The sequence below is a fragment of the Physeter macrocephalus genome, chromosome 14, assembly GCF_002837175.3.
Source record: "Physeter macrocephalus isolate SW-GA chromosome 14, ASM283717v5, whole genome shotgun sequence".
Taxonomy (NCBI): Eukaryota; Metazoa; Chordata; class Mammalia; order Artiodactyla; family Physeteridae; genus Physeter; species Physeter macrocephalus.
The window spans coordinates 23655272-23680619 of NC_041227.1; the positions used below are offsets into that span (position 1 = coordinate 23655272).

Here is a 25348-nt window from a genome sequence, read left to right on the forward strand (position 1 = left end):
TACATAACGCCCATTGTTTTTTTGCTGTATTTGTCAGGAGGAATAGGAAGAAGTATACCTTTCTGTTATACCTCTGAACCAGACTTGATATGACTACATCATATTCCATTAAACTGAGGTACTGTCATTTACTCAGGCTTTTATAGAACATTTAGGTGGTTCAATTTTTTCTGACATTATAAATAATGTTAATGCACATTGTTTATTATTTTCTTAGGATGAATGTCAAGGAGAGATACTGGTAGGTCAAAGGAACTGTCTAGTTTAAGGTATAAAACTACCTTCCAGAATGTGTATTCTCCAAATAAGTAGCCAGAGTACAAAACATTTACCTTTACCTTGCAGTGGAAATTGCCATGCTTGCTTCCTGGTACAGTTAAGGACCACCAGCACCTTACCTCTTCTCTTGCACACCAGAAACACCAAATGCACACAGGTGAACTAAACTCTTGCTACCTAACTGTGTGGCCTTTTCTGACTTTGCTAACGAAATCTCCTCCACATGGAATGACTGTTCCATTTACATATGCCTGCCAAAATCTTAATGATTCCTTTCATAAATACAAGACCAAATAAGGGCTTCCCTGGTGGCACAGTGGTTAAGAATCCGCCTGCCAACGCAAGGACACGGGTTCGAGCCCTGGTCCGGGAAGATCCCACATGCTGTGGAGCAACTAAGCCTGTGCACCATGACTACTGAGCCTGCAGTCTAGAGCCCGCGAGCTACAACTACTAAAGCTCGCATGCCACAACTACTGAAGCCTGCGTGCCTAGAGCCTGTGCTCCGCAACAAGAGAAGCCACTGCAATGAGAAGCCCTTGCACCACAACGAAGAGTAGCCCCCATTCGCCACAACTAGAGAAAGCCCGTGCACAGCAACGAAGACCCAAAGCAGCCAAAATAAATAAAGAAATAAATAAAAATAAATCTATAAAACAAAAAGACCAAATAAGGCTTTCACCAATACAGAAATATAATAATCTAAAGGTGTTAATTCTCCTCCAAATTAGACAATGTTTTCAACAAGATGGTAGAAAAAAAGAGAAAAAGAACAAGGAAAAAGGAAAGAAAAGAAAAAAGAAAAAGAAAGGAAAGGAAAGGAAAAATAACGGATTGGTAAGCTCAAATGCAATACACATAAGGCAATCATTTTATCTATGAATAATGGCAGTTTTATTTATGTTTCTCCAATCCTTATATATTTTAAAAAATATTTTATTTATTTATGTATTATTTATTTATTTTGGCTGTGCTGGGTCTTAGCTGGGGCACGTGGGATCTTCGTTGCAGCACGCAGGCTTCTTAGTTGGGCATGCGGACTTCTTAGTTGTGGCATGTGGACTCTTAGTTGCAGAATGTGAATTCTTAGTTGCTGCATGCATGCAGAATCTAGCTCCCTGACCAGGGATTGAACCTGGGCCCCCTGCATTGGGAGCATGGAGTCTTATCCACTGGACCACCAGGGAAGTCCCTCCAATCCTTATATCTTATTTGCTAGGCTATAATGTTCAGGATTACAGTGAAGAGAAAAGAGATCATATCTGGTTTCTAATATCAGAGGGAAAGCTTTTGAAATTTTACCACTTAGCATAGGCTTGCTAAAGGGTGTTTATACATACAACTATCATCAGATTAAGGAAGTTCCTGCTATAATTGGTTTGCTGGTTTTTAACAATGAATGGATATTAAATTTAACAAACATTTCTCACCTTGTATTGTCTCCAAATATATTTATAGTTTCAATATCAATTGCTATAGACTATATGTTTTTGTGAGCCCTCAAAATTCCTATGTTGAAACCTCATTTCCAATGTGTTGATATTTGGAAGTAAGGCCTTTGGGAGGTGGCTAGGTCATGAGGACAGAGCCCAAGTGAATGGCATTAGTGCCCTTCTAAAAAAGACACCAGGGAGCTCTCTTGCCCATTCTGCCCTGTGAGGAAACAGTGAGAAGATAGCCATCTATGAACCAGGAAGTGGGCTCTCACGAGACACCGAATCTGCTGACACCTTGATCTTGGACTTACCAACATTCAGAACTATGAGAGATGAATATTGGTTGTTTATAAACCACCTAGTCTATGGTATTCTATATTAAGAGCCTAAAAGGACTAAGATGCTGATCTGAATGAAAATCTCAGTATGTGAGATTATTAATTGGTATAAAACTTGGGAAAACCATTTGACCTTATATACTAAATTTATATACATGTATACCCTATGAAATCACAATTCCATTGTTCAGTGCAGTGCTTGCACACATGTACCATAAATAAAAATGCTCATTATTTGTAATGGCCCCTGTACAGAAAAGAGCTAATACAACTGGTCTACAACTGCTAACCTTAGGAAAGCCTGCTTGCAAGGTAAAAAATTGTAACACATGCTACAACATGGATAAACCTTGACAACATTACGCTAAGTGAGATAAGCCAGCTACAAAAAGACAAATACTATGTGATTTCACTAATAGGAGGTACCTGGAGTAGTCAAGCAGAATGGTGGCTGACAGAAGCTGGGGAAAGAAGGAAATGGGGAATTATTGTTTAATGGCACAGAGTTACAGTTTTGAAAGATGAAAAGTGTTCTGAAGGTGGACAGTGGCGATAGTTGCACAACATGAATATACTTAATATCACTGAATTGTACACTTAAAAATGGTTAAGCTGGTAAATTTTGTGCTATATGTATTTTACCACCTCCTCATGATGACACAATTTAAAAAATTTGGAAAAAAAAAAAAAAGAAACATTAACCCAAGCACAGCCATTTAAAAGAGATGACTGGCTACAGCTACATATTCTTTCATAGCTAGAAAAAAATTCACTTTCTCTGTGTGTGTGTGCGCATGCACGCACGCAAATGAGCTGTCATTTTTTTCTTTTACTCTTGAAATTAAGCAGACTCTATTTAAAGTAATTTGCTGCTGGAATTGGCATAACATTCTGATGGCTACTTTGCTTCCAATTATGTTCAAATTCATTTTGACATTTAAAGCCAATTTTATTAGTCTAGAGCCAGAAAGACTTTTCCATAATACTCTAAAATTTGACCAATAAAGGGACCCCACTCCCACCCCAAACAAACAAACAAAAAGTTTCCCTAATGGATGGGGGTACTGTTTTTACAAACTCTGATTGATGCTAAACACCACTTTTCCTTCTATGAGTCTGGAGTTTCATAGGTGCTACACCAAGAGTGCCTATGTGCCCAGACCCCAGGAAAAACCATGGGCATTGAGGGTTTAATGGGGTTCCTTGGGCAGAAACATCACATATAAGTTGCTGTATTTTCACTGCTGGGGGAAGACTGAACTCTGTGTGACCGTTCATAGAGGAGAAAAAGGAAGCCAATATATGGATTCCTCTGGATCCCAACTGTGTTTCTCACCTTTCTGATCCAGCTGTGTATCTTTATTATGCCCCTGTATTAAATCTTAGGGACTTCCTTGGTGGTCCAGTGGTAAAGAATCCGCCTTGCAATGCAGGGGACGCAGGTTTGATCTCTCATCAGGGAACTAAGATCCCACATGCTGCAGGACAACTAAGCCCGCATGCCACAACTACTGAGCTCATGCGCCTCATCTAGAGCCCGTGTGCCACAAACTACAGAGCTCACGTGCTCTGGAAGCTGCGCGCCACAACTAGAGGAGAGAAAACCTGGATGCCACAACTAAAGAGAAGCCTGTGCACCACAATGAAGAGCCTGCACACTGTAACGAAAGATCCCGCATGCCTCAACAAAGATCCTGTGGGCAGCAACTAAGACCTGACGCAGCCAAGAAAAAAAAAAACTTAGCTGTGAGCACAACTATATGCCAAGTCCGGACAATTCTAGCAAATCTTAAGACATGGGGGTGGTACTGGGGGACCCCTGATGCTGCCTCAAAATATAAACAACTCAAATGTCCATCAAAAAGCATAAACTGTGGTATATTCCTACGATGAAACGTTATACAGCAATGACAATGAACCACCTACAGCTATAGAAAACAACAGGGATAGAATCTCAAATGATGAAAAAGTCATTTATTGCATTCTGCCTTGTATGAAAGTGGTTTCCTCTGTACAATACTGAGTCATCTTTTAAAGCAGCAGTTCATTAACATTTTAGTCTCATAATCACTCTAATTAATATGGATTACATCTATTGATAATCACTATATCCGAAATTAAAACTGAGAATTTAAACAATATTTATTATTAACTCATTTCAAAATAACTGTACTTATCTCAAAAATGTAGTATACAGACTTGGTGCAGCATGGCGTTGGCTGCGGTACTGAAGTTAAGCAAGATTCCACAAGAGATGCAATTTGCTGCCAGAAGTGTGTTTTTCACCGAAAAGGCAATAACTTCAAGCGCTTGTGGTGGATACAGATTTTTGCTGCAACTCTGCAAATGCAGGCGAGACACTACCCTGGGACCAGCTGGCCTGTGGCCCTTGGGTGATGAGAGGGGAGTGCATTGCTGGGACACATAGGACATCTCCTACAGAGGACCACTTCTCCAAGGCTGAGAAACATAACTAACCTGTCACATACATAAAAATACAAATAGCAATTTAGACAAAATGAGGTGGGGACTTCCCTGGTGGTCCAGTGGCTAAGACTGTGCTCTGGATGCAGGGGGCCAGGGTTCCATCCCTGGTCACAGAACTAGATCCCAAATGCTGCAACTAAGAGTTTGCATGCCACAACTAAAAAAAAAAAAAGATCCTACATGCTTGCTGCAAGTAAAAGATCCTGCACACGGCAATGAAGATCCCACGCGCCGCAACTAAGACCTGGTGCCGCCAAATAAACATAAAAAAAAATGAGGGGACAGAGGAATATTTCAGACAAAGGAACAAGATAAAACCCCAGAAGAAGAACCAGTGATGTGGGGATAGGCAATCTACCCGAGAAAGAGTTGAGTAATGATCATAAAGATGATCAAAGGACTTGGGAGGAAAATGGATGCACAGAGCAATAAACTAGCAGTTTTTAACAAAGAATTAGAAAATATAAAGAACAACCAAACAGAAGTGAAGAATATAATGATGGAAATGAAAAATACACTAGAAGGAATCAACAGTAGACTAAACGAGGCAGAATTATGTATCAGTGAGCTGAAACAGAGTAGTGGAAATCACTGCCATCAAAAAGAAAAAAGAATGAAAAGAAATGAAGACAGTGTAAGAGACCTCTGGAACAACATCAAGCGCACTCATTTTGCATTATAGGGAACCCAGAAGGAGTAGGAAAAGAGAGAAAGGGCCTGAGAAAATGTGTGAAGAGATAATAGCTGAAAACTTCCCTAACCTGGGAAAGGAAATAGTCACCCAAGTCCAGGAGGTGCAGAGTCCCATACAGCAGCAGTCCCCAACCTTTTTGGCACCATGGACTGGTTTCATGGAAGACAATTTTTCTACAGGGGGCAGGGTGGGGGATGGGATGGTTCAGGCATTAATGCGAGCGATGGGGAGCGGCAGATGAAGCTTAGCTCACTCCTCCGCCACTCACCTCCTGCTGTGCGGCCCGGCTCCTAACAGGCCACGGACTGCTACTGGTCCATGGCCCAGGGGTTGGGGACCCCTGCCATACAAGACTAACCTGCAGAGAAACACACCAAAACACATTGTAATCGAAATGACAAATATTAAAGATAACGAGAGAATATTAAAAGCAATAAGGGAAAAGCAACAAATAACACACAAAGGAACTCCTAATAAGGCTATCAGCTGATTTTTTTCAGCAGAAACTCTGCAGACCAGAAGGGAGTGGCACAATACACTTAAAGTGATGAAAGAGAAAAACCTACAACCAAGAATACTCTACCCAGCAAGGCTCTCATTCAGATTTGGTGGAGAAATCAAAAGCTTAACAGACAAGCAAAAGCTAAAAGAATTCAGCACCCTAAACCAGCTTTATGACAAATGCTAAGGGAACTTCTCTAGGCAGAAAAGGCCACAATTAGAAACAAAATTATGAAATGGAACAGCTTACTGGTAAAGGCAAATATACAATAAAGGTAGGAAATCATCCATATACAAAGCTACTGGGGAGGTAGTTAAAAGACAAAAGTAGTAAAATTTCTGTATCCACAATAAGCAGTTAAGAAACACACAAAACGGACTTCCCTGGTGGCACAGTAGTTAAGAATCTGCCTGCCAATGCAGGGGACATGGGTTCAAGCCCTGGTCCGGAAGATCCCACATGCCTCAGAGCAACTAAACCCATGTGCCACAACTACTGAGCCCGCACTCTAGAGCCCGCAAGCGACAACTACTGAGCCTGTGTGCCACAACTACTGAAGCCGCACGCCTAGAGCCTGTGCTCTGCAACAAGAGAAGCCACCACAATGAGGAGACCGTGCACTGTAACTAAGAGTAAGCCCTGTTCACCGCAACTAGAGAAAGCCCACGTGCAGTAACAAAGACCCAATGCAGCCAAAAATAAATAAATAAAATAAATAAATTTATATTTAAAAAAAGAAACACACAGAACAATTAATGTAAAATATAATATCAAAAACAATAATCATGACGGGAGCAGAGTACAAATGCAGGGTATCTAGAACACATTTGAAAGTAAGAGATCAGCAACTTAAGCATGTATATATATAGGCTGCTATATAAAAACCTGCTATACAAAAACCTATATATACAGGCTGCTATACAAAATCTATAATAAATATACATACAAAAAAGAAATAGGAATGCAAACACAACACTAAAGACAGTCATCAAATCACAGAAGAGAACAAAAGAAGAAAGGTGAAAAAAGGACCTACAAAAACAAATCCAAAACAATTAACAAAATGGCAATAGGTACATGCATATCAAAATTACTCTAAATGTAAATGGACTAAATGCTCCAACCAAAAGACAAACTGCTGAATGGACACAAAAACAGGACCCATATATATGCTGCCTACAAGAGACTCACTTCAGATCTCGAGACAAATACAGACTGAAAGTGATGAGATGGGAAGAGGTATTCCATGCAAATGGAATCAAAAGAAAGTTGGAGTAGCAATACTCATATCAGACAAAAGAGACTTTAAAATAAAGACTGTGGGGACTTCCCTGGTGTCGCAGTGGTTAAGACTCCACGCTCACAATGCAGGAGGCCTGGGTTCGATCCCTGGTCAGGGAACTAGATCCCACATGCATGCCGCAATGAAGAGTTTGCATGTCACAACTAAGAAGCCACCAAGCTGCAACTAAGCAACACACCTGCTGCAACTAAGACCCGGTGCAACCAAATAAATAAAATAAACAAATAAATATTTTTTTAAAAAAAAAAAAAGAAAGAAAAAGGCTATGACTGGGAATTCCCTAGTGGTCCAGTAATTAGGACTCCGTGCTCTCACTGCCGAGGGCCTGGGTTCAATCCTTGGTCGAGGAACTAAGATCCCACAAGCTAAGGAGTGCGGCCAAAAACAACCAAACAAACAAACATAATGATCAAAGGATCAATCCAAGAAGAAGATAGAACAATTGTAAATACATATATACACAACATAGGAGCACCTCAATTTATAAGGCAAATGTTAACAGACATAAAAGGAGAAACTGATGGTAACACAATAATAGTGGGGAACTTTAATACCCCACTTACATCAATGGACAGATCATCCAGACAGAAAATCAGTAAGGAAACACAGGCCTTAAATGACACATTAGACCAGATGGACTTAATTGATATTTATAGGGCATTCCATCTGAAAGCAGCAGGATACAAATTCTTTTCACATGTAAATGGAACATTCTCCAGGACAGATCACATGCTGGGTGAGAAAGCAAGACTTGGTAAATTTAAGAAAACTGAAATCATATCAAGCATCTTTTAAAACACAAACACATGGAGGCTAAACAACATGCTACTGAACAACCCAATGGATCACTGAAGAAATCAAAGAGGAAATTAAAAACTACCTAGAGACAAATGAAAACGAAAACACAACAATCCAAAACCCATGGGACGCAGCAAAAGCAGTTCTAAGAGGGAAGTTTATAGTGATACTAGCTTACCTCAGGAAACATGAAAACTCTCAAATGAACAACCTAAGCTTATAACTAAAGGAAGTAGAGAAAGAAGAACAAAGCCCAAAGTTAGTAGAAGGAAAGAAATCATAAAGATCACAGCAGAAATAAATGAAGTAGAGACTAAAAAAAAAAAAAACAGAAAACATCAATGAAACTTAAAACTGGTTCTCTGAAAAGATAAACAAAATTGATAAACCTTTAGCCAGCCTCATCAAGGAAAAAAAGGGAGAGGGCCCAAATGAATAAAATCAGAAAAGGAGAAGTTACAACTGACACCACTGAAACACAAAGGATCTTAAGAGACTACTAGGAGCACCTATATACCAAAAAAATGGACAACCTAGAAGAAATGGACAAATTCTTAGAAATGTACAATCTGCCAAAACTGAACCAGGAAGAAACAGAAAATATGAGCCGGCCAATTACCAGTAATAAAATTAAATAAGCAACCTGGGACCTCCCTGGTGGCGCAGTGGTTAAAAATCTGCCTGCCAATGCAGGGGACATGGGCTCAATCCCTGGTCTGGTAAGATCCCACATGCCACAGAGCAACGAAGCCAGTGAGCCACAACTACAGAGTTTGTGCTCTAGAGCCTGTGAGCCACAACTACTGAAGCCCGCATGCTCTAGGGACCATGCTCCGCAACAAGGGAAGCTACCGCAATGAAAAGCCCGCGCACCGCAACAGAGTAGCTAGCCCCTGCTTGCCACAACTAGAGAAAGCCCGCACGCAGCAACAAAAACCCAACACAGCCAAAAATAAATGAAATTTTTTTTAAAAAAAGAAATTAAATAAGTAACTTAAAAACTCCCAACAAACAAAAGTCCAAGACCAGATGGCTTCACAGGTGAATTATACCAAACATTTAAAGAAGAGTTAATACCTATCCTTCTGAAACTATTCCAAAAACTGGCAGAGGGAGGAACACTTCTGAACTCATTCTATGAGGTCACAATCACCCTGATAAAGATATTACAAGAAAAAAGAAAATTACAGGCCAATACCACTGATGAGCACAGATGCAAAAATCCTCAACAAAATACTAGCAAACAGAATCCAACAATACATTAAAAGGATTATACACCATGATCACCACAAATTAATCAATGTTATACACCTATTAACAAACTGAAGAATAAAAACCATATGATCATCTCAACAGATGCAGAAAAAGCTTTTGATAAAATTCAACATCCATTTATGATAAAAACTCTTCAGAAAGTGGGCACAGAGAGAACACACCTTAGCATAATAAAGGCCATATATGACAAACCAACACTTAACGGCATACTCAAGGGTGAAAAGCTGAAAGCATTTCCTCTAAGATCAGGAACAAGACAAGGATGCCCACTCTTGCCATTTTTATTCAACATAGTTTTTTTTTGTTTGTTAGTTGTTGGGTTTTTTTTTTTTTTTGCGGTACACGGGCCTCTCACTGTTGTAGCCTCTCCGGTTGTGGAGCACAGGCTCCGGATGCGCAGGCTCAGCGACCATGGCTCACGGGCCTAGCCGCTCCGCGGCATGTGGGATCTTCCCGGACCGGGGCACGAACCCGTGTCCCCTGCATTGGCAGGCGGATTCTCAACCACTGCGCCACCAGGAAAGCCCTTCAACGTAGTTTTGGAAGTCCCAGCCACAGCAATCAGAGAAGAAAAAAAAATAAAAGAAATCCAATCTGGAAAAGTAAAAGTAAAACTGTCACTGTTTGCAGACGACATGATGCTACATACAGAAAATCCTAAGGATGCTACTGGAAAAATACTAGAGCTCACCAATGAATTCAATAAAGTTGCAGGATACAAAATTAATATACAGAAATCTGTTGCATTTCTATACACTAACAATGAAATATCAGAAACAGAAATTAAGCAAACAATCCCATTTAACACTGCATCAAAAAGAATAAAATACCTAGGAATAAATGTACCTAAGGAGGGAAAATACCTGTACCCCAAAACTATAAGACACTGATGACAGAAACTGAAGATGACACAAACTGATGCAAAGATATACCTTGTTTTTGGATTAGAAGAATGAATATTGTTAAAATGACCATACTACCCAAGAAAATCTACAGATTCAATGCAATCCCTATCAAATCACCAATGGCATTTTTCACAGAACTGGAACAAAAAAAATTTTAATTTGTGTGGAAACACAAAAGACCTCAAATAGCCAAAACAATCTTGAGAAAAAAACACTGCTGGAGGAATCACACTCCCTAACTTGACTATACTACAAAGCTACAGTAATCAAAAAAGTATGGGGCTTCCCTGGTGGCACAGTGGTTGGGGGTCCGCCTGCCGATGCGGGGGGTACGGGTTCGTGCCCCGGTCCGGGAGGGTCCCGCATGCCGCAGGGCGGCTGGGCCCGTGGGCCGTGGCCACTGAGCCTGCGCATCCGGAGCCTCTGCTCCGCGGTGGGAGAGGCCACAGCAGTGAGAGGCCTGCGTACCGCAAAAAAAAAAAAAAAAAAATGTATGGTACTGGCACAAAAACAGACACACAGATCAATGGAAAAGGATAGAAAGCCCAGAAATAAACCCATGCACTTATGGTCAATTAATCTACAACAAAGGAGGCAAGAATATACAACACAGAAGAGACAGTCTCTTCAATAAGTGGTGCTGGGAAAACTGGACAGTTATATGTAAAAAAATGAAATTAGAACATTCTCTAACACCATATAGAAAAATAAACCCAAAATGGATTAAAGACCTAAATATAAGACTAGATACTGTAAAACTCCTAGAGGAAAACATAGGCAGAACACTCTTTGACATAAATCACCGCAATATTTTTTTGGATCCATCTCCTAGAGTAAGGAAATAAAAAAATAAATAAACAAATGGGATCTAATTAAACTTAAAAGCTTTTGCCCAGCAAAGGAATCCATATACAAAATGAAAAGACAATCTACAGGCTGGGAGAAAATACTTGCAAACAATGCAACCGACAAGAGATTAATCTCCAAAATATACAAACAGCTCATATAGCTTAATATCAAAAAAACAAACAACCCAATTAAAAAAAATAGGCAGAAGACCAAAATAGACGTTTCTCCAAAGAAGACATACAGATGGCCAACAGGCACATGAAAAGATGCTCAACACTGCTAATTACTAGAGAAATGCAAATCAAAATTACAATGAGGTACCATCTCACGCTGGTCAGAATGGCCATCATTAAGAAGTCTACAAATAATAAATGCTGGAGAAGGTATGAAGAAAAAGGAAACCTCCTTTTTCTTTTACATTCCCACTGTTGGTGGGAATGTAAATTGGTGCAGTCACTATGGAGAAAAGTACGGCGTTTCCTCAAAAAACTAAAAATAGAGTTGTCATATTCTCCTGAGCATATATTTGGACAAAGCTATAATTTGAAAAGATACATGCACACCTATGTTCACAGCAGCAGTATTCACAACATCCAAGACATGGAAACAACCTAAATGTCCATCAACAGATGAATGGACAAAGAAGGCACAGCATATACACACAATGGAATATTACTAAGTCATAAAAAAGAATGAAATAATGCCATTTGCAGCAACATGGATGGATCTAGAAAGAGATTATCATACTAAGTGAAGTAAGTCAGGCAGAGAAAGACAAATAGCATACGATATTACTGAAAGTTTTTTTTTTTTGGCTGTGTGGCGCAGCTTGCAGGATCTTAGTTCCCCAACCAGGGATTGAACCATGGCCCACAGCAGTGAAAGCACAGAGTCCTAACCACTGGACTGCCAGGGAATTCCACTTATCACCTAAATGTTGACTCTAAAAAAATGATATAAATGAATTTGTTTACAAAACAGAAATAGACTCATGGGCATAGAAAACAAACTATGGTTACCAAAAGGGAAAGTGGGGAAGGAATAAATTATGAATTTGGGATTAAAAGATATACACTACTATGTATAAAATAGATACACATCAAGGACCTGCTATATAGCACAGGGAACTATATTCAATACCTTGTAGTAACCTATAATGGAAAAGAATCTGAAAAAGAATATAACTGAATCACTTTGCTGTACACCTGAAACTAACACAACATTGTAAATTAACTATCCTTCAATTTTAAAAAATGGTTAAAATATGTAGTAAGGAGAATGGCACTGTTTGTACAGTTTTGCAAATCTCTCTGCTATCTAGCTTAATAAAAGAGAGCTGGATTCTCCTAATCTGCTTCTGCATTTATAACCTGTTTCAACATCCTATGTCATGCAGCCTCTAGAAAATTCCACAATACAGTCATGAGAGAATAAGAGTCAAAAGGCAAGTAACATTTTATGGCTTCCCTGGTGGCGCAGTGGTTGAGAATCCACCTGCCAATGCAGGGGACATGGGTTCGTGCCCCTGTCCGGGAGGATCCCACATGCCGCAGAGCGGCTGGGCCTGTGAGCCATGGCCGCTGAGCCTGCGTGTCTGGAGCCCGTGCTCCGCAACGGGAGAGGCCACGACAGTGAGAGGCCCGCGTACCGCAAAAAAAAGGCAAGTAACATTTTAGTATTATTATGAAAATGCTTTTGACCTCCTGGACTTCCAAAAGGGGTCTCGAGAAATCCTAGGGGTCCCTAATTACACTTTGAGAACTGCCTGGTGAAAGTTTAGTACTGTGATTCATCTTTATCACATACAGAGGGTAATATGCAGGAGCACAGTGTGCTTTTAGTTGAGATAAATCTTGAGGAATTCAATTTACAAACATGAAGAACTGGCAGCTCGTCCCTTATATACACTAAGAGTCAAACCCCTCCCAGCTGTCAATGTAAGAAGATCACTACTTTATATCATGGATTCGCCACTCAGTATGGAAAAAAAATTTGTTCCTTGAAAATCCTAAAGAAATTGTATTTGCATGAGGAGCTGAAGAATGTAATCCCTTTGATACTATTTATTTAGACCACAAAACTTGTAATTTCACAAATTATTATCTTGAAAATTAAACCATTTGTCTTTTTTCTCCGGTTTGGAAACAATGCACCAGGCACTGAATATATTAAGGAACAAAACTTAGTTGAACCTCAGTGGGCCTGCTGAAACTCACTTTTAAGAGAAATTCAAAGTTGTTTATCGGAATTAAATTGATACCATAAGAAACAATACGGTAAATGTTATAGATTTTGCTTTTGTTTCTTTGATAAACATTATCCACAACTGAAATCCATGATTCAATATTATTATACAAGTTAAACTAATCTAGACTGTAGAATCTGCCACACTGCTACAAGTTAGGGAATGAGAAGTATGTACAACTTCTCTGCTGGCTTCAGTTCTGAGCCATATACTCAAGCCGCAGTCGACAGTGATGTACTTACCACCAGTGCTAGAACAAGAGTCCGCACCTTCTCCCCAATCTCAGGTGAGATGTCATTGCCAAACTGTTGCAGAGTGGTGAGGAAACGTTTCAACTTGCTGAGCTGCCGGGCACCACAAGTGGCTGGCAACTGTTGATTTGTTAGTGCAGATGATGTGGAAGAGGCAGGACCATTGCTGAATCTCTGTGGTGGTGATGGGGCACCATTCAGGGTGGGAGGAGAATGGTTGATGCCGTTGCTCACTATAAGAAAGACTTGGTTTAAGTGCAAAACATACGGATTTCTGTTAATTTCTTTTTTTGCATTGCTATCTAGCTTAATAAAAGAGAGCTGGATTCTCCGAATCTGCTTCTGCATTTATAACCTGTTTCAACATCCTATGTCATGCAGCCTCTAGAAAATTCCACAATACAGTCATGAGAGAATAAGAGTCAAAAGGCAAGTAACATTTTATGGCTTCCCTGGTGGCGCAGTGGTTGAGAATCCACCTGCCAATGCAGGGGACATGGGTTCGTGCCCCTGTCCGGGAGGATCCCACATGCCGCGGAGCGGCTGGGCCTGTGAGCCATGGCCGCTGAGCCTGCGTGTCTGGAGCCCGTGCTCCGCAACGGGAGAGGCCACGACAGTGAGAGGCCCGCGTACCGCAAAAAAAAGGCAAGTAACATTTTAGTATTATTATGAAAATGCTTTTGACCTCCTGGACTTCCAAAAGGGGTCTCGAGAAATCCTAGGGGTCCCTAATTACACTTTGAGAACTGCCTGGTGAAAGTTTAGTACTGTGATTCATCTTTATCACATACAGAGGGTAATATGCAGGAGCACAGTGTGCTTTTAGTTGAGATAAATCTTGAGGAATTCAATTTACAAACATGAAGAACTGGCAGCTCGTCCCTTATATACACTAAGAGTCAAACCCCTCCCAGCTGTCAATGTAAGAAGATCACTACTTTATATCATGGATTCGCCACTCAGTATGGAAAAAAAATTTGTTCCTTGAAAATCCTAAAGAAATTGTATTTGCATGAGGAGCTGAAGAATGTAATCCCTTTGATACTATTTATTTAGACCACAAAACTTGTAATTTCACAAATTATTATCTTGAAAATTAAACCATTTGTCTTTTTTCTCCGGTTTGGAAACAATGCACCAGGCACTGAATATATTAAGGAACAAAACTTAGTTGAACCTCAGTGGGCCTGCTGAAACTCACTTTTAAGAGAAATTCAAAGTTGTTTATCGGAATTAAATTGATACCATAAGAAACAATACGGTAAATGTTATAGATTTTGCTTTTGTTTCTTTGATAAACATTATCCACAACTGAAATCCATGATTCAATATTATTATACAAGTTAAACTAATCTAGACTGTAGAATCTGCCACACTGCTACAAGTTAGGGAATGAGAAGTATGTACAACTTCTCTGCTGGCTTCAGTTCTGAGCCATATACTCAAGCCGCAGTCGACAGTGATGTACTTACCACCAGTGCTAGAACAAGAGTCCGCACCTTCTCCCCAATCTCAGGTGAGATGTCATTGCCAAACTGTTGCAGAGTGGTGAGGAAACGTTTCAACTTGCTGAGCTGCCGGGCACCACAAGTGGCTGGCAACTGTTGATTTGTTAGTGCAGATGATGTGGAAGAGGCAGGACCATTGCTGAATCTCTGTGGTGGTGATGGGGCACCATTCAGGGTGGGAGGAGAATGGTTGATGCCGTTGCTCACTATAAGAAAGACTTGGTTTAAGTGCAAAACATACGGATTTCTGTTAATTTCTTTTTTTGCATTTGCCTTCATTTATTCATTTGAATTTTGTAAATCACATGTTAAAAGAGTACACAAGACACATTTTCAGCCCTCAACAATGTTGCTTTTATAGTGAGACAGGTTGCCAGGTAAAAAATGGTAACAGAATAACATAAAGTGTTAGAAGAGTATGAGTGCTACAAGAGCAAAGAGAAGGGACATCTAAATTCTACAGGTGCCAAGGGGAGGGATGGGTAGTTTTTAAGACTTCTTGCAATGGGCTGCATGAGAGGAGTCTGGTAGAATATGTATTTCCAATGACTGGACACTCATGCCCATCTTTTATGTGACACCTCCTTCCCAACCTCAGGTTCCCAAAGAATCTAAGCAGTCAATTTAAATATAGCACCTGGGGGCTTCCCTGGCGGCACAGTGGTTAAGAATCCGCCTGCCAATGCAGGGGACACGGGTTCAAGCCCTGGTCTGGGAAGATCCCACATGCCACAGAGCAACTAAGCCGGTGCGCCACAACTACTGAGCCTGCGCTCTAGAGCCCACGAGACACAACTACTGAGCCCGCATGCCATGACTACTGAAGCCCGTGCACCTAGAGCCCATGCTCCCCAATAAGAGAAGCCACTGCAATGAGAAGCCCATGCACTGCAATGAAGAGTAGCCTCTGCTTGCCACAACTAGAGAAAGCCCGCACGCAGCAACAAAGACCCAATGCAGCCAAAACTAAATTAAATAAATAAATTTATATTAAAATATATATATATAGCATTTGAACAAGATAATCAGAAAGCAGAGCATTGTGTTAATGTGAGAAATGTTTTTTTCTAGGCTATAGGTTTAATGACATATTCCTGCAATGAGATATATATCTCTTTGACCGCTCAGAATATTCATGTCCATCAAAATCAGTTTTTCCCTGCCTTGACAGTGCCAAATTCTTGGTCATTCAATATAGCATTTTCTAGATACCATATGGGACAGTTCCATTCTATATTTCTGCTCAAATTATAATACATGTGATTAATTACGGTTTTCCTATTTGCCTGTTGTTCTTTTTTTCTTTTTTTAATAAATTTATGTATTTATTTTTAATTTTGTCTGCGTTGGGTCTTTGTTGCTGCACGTGGGCTTTCTCTAGCTGCGACGAGCTGGGGATACTCTTTGTTGCGGTGTGCAGGCTTCTCATTGAGGTGGCTTCTCTTGTTGCAGAGCACGGGCTCTAGGCGCGCGGACTCAGTAGTTGTGGCGCGTGGGCTTAGTTGCTCTGTGGCATGTGGGATCTTCCAGGACCAGGGATCAAACCTGTGTCCCCTGCATTGGCAGGCGGATTGTTAACCACTGCAGCACCAGGAAAGTCCCTGCCCATTGTTCTTAACAGTCATTTCTTGTAGTTTTAATTTGGAACACAACTCTAGAGCTATGTTCTTGGAGGCAAAGCTCCTTCTTCCCTTATGAATGAAATAAAATTACCTAGTGCCTAAGTGTCAATAGATTTTTCATTTAATCATATCCAGGCTTGAAAATTTAAGAAAGCAAAACTAAGTCTAAAAACATATCACCTGTATTAAGAAGCATTATTTGACAGACTCCGCTGCTCCTACTAGATTTAATAACTTTGTTCTGTGCTGCCCATGTACATGCTTCCATTATTTTACTTACCAAATTATACTTCTTTCTATATTTATACTGCCTTGAAAGACTGTCTACTTCTTGATTAAACAAACATCTGTGTATATCATAATTAGCTAAGCTGTTATGAACTGTGTATGCTGTATGTGTATGGCTCACTGCATAAAAGGTTAACAGGCTGAGAAAAAGGGTGTCTCTACTGTGTCTTCCAGTAAAGGACACTAGAGCTACTGGAAAGGAAGGCTCAACACTCAACCTCAGCAATACAGAAAATCAGCTGCAATGGTGTACCATTTCTTTGTGTTCACAGAAAGGTCCATTGCCATTGGAGAGCTGCCCTCTTTTGAAGAAACCTGTAAAAATAATACATTACTATGCTTTTCGCCACCCTGACACTTATACGGGCTGTTTTACAATCTCTTCAGTGAAAGCGTATGATCACATTTTCTGAAATAAAACATATTCATCCCTAATTAGTCAAATATGGGGGTCAAAAGGGTTGACTACACACACACACACACACACACACACACACACACACACACACACACACCTACTGTCTATATCTTGAAATTTGAATGACAGCCTGGGTTTAAATCTGTTTCACTTCAAGATAGTATCTTTATCTAAGGCTGTTTAACTTTGAGATAAAAAATACAATTTAAGAAAAAAGGGTATCAAACTTCATTTCATGAACTTTGGCTCAAATTGTTACAGCTGCCAGTTACTCGATTTCAAATGTTTTGGGACAATAAATAATTAAATCTTCTTTTTTAAATTGAGGTTTTAGGACTAAATTTGTGGAGTTACAGGGTTTGGGGAAATTCAGCTTTAGTAGCTACTACCAAAAATTTTTCTCATAAACAATGTATGATTGTTCAAGTTGCTCCACACATACTCACCAAAACTTGATATTCCTTTTCATTCTGAACATTCTTGTGGCTGTATGTGGTACTACACTGGGTTTTAGTTTGCATTTCCTTGGTGACTTGTAAGGCTGAACAACTTTCATTTATTGTCTAATATAATTGTTATGGACTAAATTGTACCCCCCTCCCAAACTTCTATGTTGAAGTTCTGACCCCCAGTACCTCAGAATGTGACTATATTTGGAGATAGGGCCCTTAAAGGTTAAATGAGGTCATCTTCCTAGGTCCTAATCCAATATGACTGTTGTACTTTTAAGAAGAGGAGGAAGCACCAAGGATGCACATGCACAAGGAAAGGCTATGAGAGGACAGAGCAAGAAGGCAGCTATCTGCAAGACAAGGAAAGAGGCTTCTGAAGAAACCAAACCTGCTGACATCTTGATCTTGGACTTCTAACCTCCAGAACTGTGAAAAAATTAATTTCTGTTGTTTAAGCCACCTAGTCTTTGGTATTTTGTTACAGCAGGCCTCGTAAACTAATAAAATAATCAAATTTTTTTGTAAAAAGCCTTACCGTGACAGTCCTAGAGTAGTTCAATCAATTTATGAAACTTACTTTGAATCCTATTAATCAATATAATAATTTAAATTCATTATTTTAGAGCCAAAGAAATTAAAATAGATACTTACAAGCCAAAAAGTATGAAAACAAAATATTTAGACTACTAAATTTCCAAATACCTCAATCAGTTATATACTATTCTCAGAGGGAAAAAGCAACTAAGAAAAGAAACCACCAAGATACATGTGTGTGTGTTAACAGCCATTTTGAAAATGTTGAGTAGTATATATAGAAGGCTTAATGACATTCATTTAGATCCAAATGTCACTGTGAACCACAAACCCAAGTAATTAAGAGGTCTCACATGCTGTAGGAGTGAATGACACTGGCCTAGGTCCTCCGGGATTTATTGGTGGGAGGGGTGGCATGGTGGGAGGTGAGGATCTTGACTGTATCTTCACTTCCACAGGCGATCCAGGCATTGCTGGCACCCTTTTGTCAGCACCAACTGTAGAGAATAAAAGGAATGGAAATCAGAATTTTCTATAAAATAAAAATAGTCACAACAATCTGAAATACCAACATATTTACCTAGAGGACTGAGAAGTGAAGAAGATGCTTACTTAGTATAATAGGCTGAATGGTGGCCCCCCCCAAAATATGTCTACCTCTTAATTCCTTGAACTGTGAATGTTTCCTTATTTGGAAAAAATGTCCTTGAAGATATAATTAAGTTAAGGATCTTGAGGGGAGGAGATCACCCTGGATTATCTGGGTAGTTCCTAAATCCAGTATGAATGATGTCCTTATAAGAAGAGGAGAAAAGACAGACACACAGAGGGAAGTCTACTACGTGAAGACAGACATAGTCCCACAGAGAGAACGCATGTGACAATGGAGGCAGAGACTGGAATGTTGCCATCTACAAGCCAAGGAATGCCAAGGATTATCAGCAAACACCTGAAGCTAGGAGACAGGTATAGAATAGATTCTTCCTCTGAGGCCAAGAAGGAATCAACCCTGCTGATACCTTGATTTTGGACTTCTGGCCTCTTGAACTGTGAGAGAATAGTGTTGTTTTAAGCCACCCAGTTTATAGTACTTTGTTACGGCAATCCTAGGAATCTAAGACAAGGCAGCAAGGTCAAGGGATGATGTGACATCAGAGTAAACAGTGAGGATAGTGGCTGAGAAAGGAAGAAACCAGGTTATAAATTCAGCTTAACTCAACGGCATTCTTTCTTGACTTGTTACAAATTAACTGAAGTAGTAGGGGGAAAAAAAGCTAATGTGGGACTGTCCAGACAAGTAAGCATCAACTGCGTGCCATGGAAATAGAATCAGTCAGGTGTATATAAATTACTACGAATGACGAAATACATGTTTATACATATCAACTATTCTAAGTAAGAAAAATGAAGTGGAGTCAACATCTCTGACACCAGGCATGTCATTTACGATGCATACTGTCCAAAAAAAAGAAAAGTAGAGCTGACCCTAAGCTAAGCACAGGCTACTTCATCTACGAGGACAATTCATAATAAGCAGCTGTTTGATAACACTCAACGGCAACAAATCCCAGAAAGTCAGATTAGGTAGATTAAACTTGATGTCAGAATTAGGTCTGAGCTAATAGGAAGAAGACTTGATAATGAAAAGTAATGTTCTAATATCTTCAAAAAGTTATTTTTTCCCATTAAAGGGAACTTGTTACCTACTTTGCTAATAATAGGGCCAGGGCTACCATAATCACCTTTAAATTGATCTATGTTCCTCTCAGTAATTCCAAGCTTTTCCTTTAAGTACCCTGTGTTTATTCTCCAATAACTGCTGAATTCAATGTAAAGTACAAGAAATGGAGACCAAAGGCTCAAATGAGAATGTTAAATCAAAGTTTTCCTTCACTGAGATCATAGTTATAAACACAATACATATAAAAGGATTCATGACACTGGCAACAAGGCGCATCTTTGCACATTCAAGGGCACTTTCTCAAGAGGAAAACATCCCCAAATATTATCTTTATGCCTTAGTTTGCAGTGGTCACATTTTGGGAAGAGATATAATGAATATATAAAGTCAATCAGGGCAGCAATGCCCCCAAGTTACAAATCCCCTGACAAAAATGTGTAGTTCTTTGAGAGCCATATGAGCACACTCTGCCGGCCCTTCCCATCTCTGTCCAGGACATTTTCTTTGTAAAATGGACGGTCATCCCGTCTGATTAGTGAACTAATTAGCTATTGCGTTTGCCTTTTTCTTCTTGACAGTGTTTTCTCAATGCCCTTCAGAGAACAGTTGACATGTTTCCAGCTCTTCCATCTGGGACCCAGCTTTCTGGAGGGGGTGGGGGAGAAAAGAAGGAAGGAACTAACAGTTGTCTCGCCCTGTTATGTGTTGTGTATAGTGTGCAACAACCTAGGGGGAGCCTTTCTTCAGACCACCTGCCTTTACAGCAAGAGTGCCAAAGGCCCGAGGAGGGCTTATCAGTGAGATGTGTTTTAGCAGTCAGCACTTGGCAGAATGAAAAACTCAAGAGCAGCCCAACTGCAGAACACTGAATTATATACCAACTGAAAGCTTAGAAACTGGGGAAAACCCAGACTCCAGAGTACGGTTTATATTAGGTTAAAACTACCTATCTCTTATTCACGTCACTACTCACAAACCTGCAACACTAGTATGTTTCAAGCAACATACTCATGTTTCAAGCAACAACTGTTGTCTAGTAGGAAAAGTATGGGTACACAGCGTGAGAGGTTTGGTGTGAAATGTCACTCTAATGACGATTTTATCACTGAATGATAAAATCTGTATGAATTTTATCAAATCAGTTCACCTTTCCAGGCCTCATTTTGATGTAAGTATTAGAAATAATGCCTAGGCTAGTGCTAGTTATAAAGAAGGTACTCAATAAAGAATAATGATGATTAGAAAACATGAAGACTAGTGTCAAGTCCTGATTTTATCACTTAACTAGCCTTATGACTATGTCCAAGTTAACATTTGTTCCCCAAAGAAAATGTGTATACTATCAACAATCCATGTGATTTCAGAGATATTGTATGGAATGATCCAAGAATCAACAGTTGCAAAAGTACCAAGTACAATGTAAGATGATATTTTTGTTGGAAGCTGGGTGGCAAGAATGCACTTCATGATGTGAGAGCTCTATCCTAGTTTATAAACTGACAAATCCAGCAGTTGCTCAGACGGTAAATAAGGAGTACACTCCAAAGCAGTCACTTTAACCCTCTGCTTGGTGGCCAGTACATTCCTTTATGCCATCACGTTTAAAGTGACTTCATTTCTGAATTTTTATAAAACTTAGCTTTTATAAAACATCTATCTACCTGGATCCCTTGAAAGAACCAACAAAATTTTGAGCTCTTTTCAATTCCAGAGAAACTTGAAGTTCAAAGAGAAGAAATTTTTTTTCTCTTAAGTGTGACTTCAGCCCATAAACACCACTGCATGAATCATCAAAGAGACAAAGTATTCAGTCCTAGAAAATTAAATTAACCCTTAGTTTTATCAGAAAGGTTCAACTTAATCCTAAACATAGATTCTAAGGTTCAAAGTAACTGATAATTTAGTCACTCTATAAGTGTGCTTTGGTTATTTTAAATATTTGGATATATATGGAAATATGACCACATGAATTTGCAGGATTACTAATGCTTCAACACCTAACAACATAAAGCCAAACAACTTGAGCTAAAGAAGAGGGACAAACATGGAAAAATATGTCTGGATAATTATTTTACCCCTTCATTGTGCAAGATGCTATGGATGTCATAACAAAAGAAAACTGATGAAAGAGAGAACAAAATAATAAACAGTTTTCTGTGTGAGGGCAGTGTGATTTTTTTTCCCACATAGGAATTTAAGAATCAAACATGAAGCAAAAGAGCAGAATTATTCTGTAGCTTTAAGAGAAAGTAATACTAAACACAAACATAAACATCCTAGGTAAGTGCTACTTGAGAAGACTCTTGTATGATAAATTGCCCACAAATGAGGGCATTTACAAATCATTATGAAATGCTTTTCCATTAGTTTTTTAAAAATTACTTTGAGGTTCACAAAGGAACAATAAGTAGAAGAGGTATAAATATGAGAGAAGAAAAATGCAATTATGTGAGGGGAAGGGCTACCCACAAACAACTGGAAAGAAGGGGAACTCCCAGGGCTGCAAGTGTGAAGGATGTTTAGGTGAAAGAAGGTGAGCTTGATGTGAAGGATGCTCTATCACTTACTTGTGTGACTATGGTTTTCTTCATCTGTCTCTGAGAGTAATACTTACAACACAGGGTTATTGGGAATGGATATGTATGTAATGTACGTAATAATGGCTGGTACAATGCAGTAGACACTCTTACATGTTTACTTGCATCAGATTAACAGTCTACTAGAAGGAATAATTTTATTTGGCCATTGAGATGTTTATCTATGCTAAACTCTGGGTAGAAGAAGATATGGTCAAGTGCTCCTGATTATCATCTCTGAGGAAAATAAGCTGAATACAGATCTTTCAGATGCACAGTACAGAAATACTGATCATTCCAAACAGGGTGTCCAAGAAAGCCATTACCATTTCTTTAAACCAAATCATATTCCTAACTACGAAATAATCGTGATGGTTTAAAGAGAACTATTTTGGGGAGCAGAGGCTAGGTAGATAATTCTCTTTTTTGTATGTATTATAAGTATACATTTATATGGTTCAAAAATCAATATATGATATAAAAAGAAATACTCTCTGCTTCTATACCTACATACCCCACCTCATACATAACCATTTTAATCTGTTTCATGTGTATCCATCCATTCTTTCTCTGTACAAATGAGCAAATGCAAAAATAAATTCTTATCCCACCCCCATTTATACAAAGACAGCATAATTACATTAAACTGAGCATCCCTAAGAATGGCACCATGCCTTTTGCAATGCCTCAGGAAATGGGATCTATTCCCTTATTCCCCTGAATCTGGCCAGGCCCCCTGACTTGCTCTGGCCAATATAATATGATGGAAGTGTAACAGTGCTGGTTCTACACCTGTCTCGGAACGCTAACCCTGCCATGAAAGCAAATCCAGACTAGTCTGCTGGAGGATGAGACCACATGGAGCAGAGATGAGTTATACCAGCTAAGGCCAGCTGATCCCCAAACATGTAAGATCCTAACCTAATGAGTCTGATCTGTAGTTAACTGCTTGCAGACATATGAATCAATGAGCAAAAGCAAGAGCAGGAGAACTTCCCGACTCATAGATTCATAAGCCCCCCCTCCAAAAAAAATTATTGTTTTAGGCCACTAAGTTTTAGCATGGTTTCTTATAGCAATAGACCAATAGGCAACTGATCCATACCACATACAAACTATACTACTCCTTGGTTTTTTGTTTCTTTTGTTTTATAATTTTAAAGTATGTCCTGAAATTCTTAATTCCACAAACTTTTTTTTTTTCTTTTTAACAAATGCATGATGGGGGTAAGGGATAAATTGGGAAATTGGGATTGACATACACACACTACGATATATAAAATAGAGAACTAATAAGAACTTACCGTATAGCACAGGGAACTCTACTCAGTACTCTGTAATGACCTATATGGGAACAGAATCTAAAAAAGAGTGGCTATATGTAAATGTATAACTGATTCACTTTTTTTTTTTTTTAAGATGTTGGGGTTAGGAGTTTATTAATTAATTTATTTATTTTTGCTGTGTTGGGTCTTCGTTTCTGTGCGAGGGCTTTCTCTAGTTGTGGCAAGCGGGGGCCACTCTTCATCGCGGTGCACGGGCCTCTCACTATTGTGGCCTCTCTTGTTGTGGAGCACAGGCTCCGGACGCACAGGCTCAGTAGTTGTGGCTCACGGGCCTAGTTGCTCCGCGGCATGTGGGATCCTACCAGGGCTAGTACCCGTGTCCCCTGCATTAGCAGGCAGATTCTCAACGACTGCGCCACCAGGGAAGCCCCTAACTGATTCACTTTGCCATACAGCAGAAACTAACACAACACTGTAAATCAACTATACTCCAATAAAAACTAATTAAAAAAAACAACAAATGCATGATAGTCCATTGTGAGGATGTACCACAGTTTATTTAAACAATCCTCTACTGATGGATTGTTTCCAATCATTTGTAGCTGAATTTTGAGGTGCTCTAGATCCCATGCTACTGACTGACCTGTGCCAGACTTTGGCAGAGAGATAAAGAAGACAGGGCCCTGAGTTACAGGAAAGACCGATACATTTAAATGTGTACAAAATACTAAGAAAATAAAGAGGGAGAAGCATGACTTACTCATGAAGGACAGGGATGTCTCTACAGACCATTAAGTAGTTTACTGGGAAGGCTACATGGGCTTTCCAGGCAGCACATAAGGACAAAAAGCAGGAAGGATATAGTTTGAATGGTGCCCCTAAAGTTGGAATCAGAACCAAGGGAAAAATCAGGAAAAAGATTTTCTTGACCACAATTTCTCTTTAACCACTGCCAAGAATAGGTAAATGTTCTAAATGTGTAACTGTCATATAAGAAGCATTTCCAAAATTGACTATTTTAATCTGTTAAAGATAGTGGAAAGAACATCAAAATTACTGCTGTACTTATAGGCTTATAAGGCTGGTTAAACTGATTATGGACATAAGACATGCTTAAGGATGAGCATTTCCCATCCTTGTAGCTCTGCCACAAACCTGACAACGCATCCAACTTTCTAACAACATCCAGGCTTCATATGCAGAGATGGCCAGGAATAGTTGTTTACAATGACAGATAATTTATTATTCAACAAAAACTGAAGCATAAGGACTCAAGAAAATAAATTAACAGAAAATATTTTACAAGGGACCTTGAAGACAGAGCCCAACTAAAACAAAAATACTGCTTTACCATAAACTACAATAGGGATTGAAAAAACAAATTTTTCCATTCCACATTCATAAATACATTAGAAAATTTTATTTTTTTTTATACAGCAGGTTCTTATTAGTCATGAATTTTATACACATCAGTGTATACATGTCAATCCCAATTGCCCAATTCATCACACCACCACCATCACCCCCCCGCAGCTTTCCCCCTTTGGTATCCATACGTTTGTTCTCTACATCTGTGTCTCAACTTCTGCCCTGCAAACTGGTTCATCTGTACCATTTTTCT

At 39.4% G+C, this 25348-nt stretch overlaps 1 protein-coding gene across 1 annotated transcript in view; it reads right to left on the reverse strand.

Moving 5' to 3' along the window:
• LOC102994031 (protein CBFA2T2) overlaps positions 1-25348 on the reverse strand; it is a 106331-nt gene that overhangs the window by 30537 nt on the left and 50446 nt on the right. The window contains exons 2-3 of the mRNA XM_055090911.1: positions 18538-18681; positions 14835-15076 (exon numbers count right to left, since the gene is read on the reverse strand). Of these exons, the coding sequence (XP_054946886.1) occupies positions 14835-15076; positions 18538-18655 (360 nt within the window). The 5' untranslated portion in view covers positions 18656-18681. The remainder of the gene's footprint in view (positions 1-14834; positions 15077-18537; positions 18682-25348) is intronic.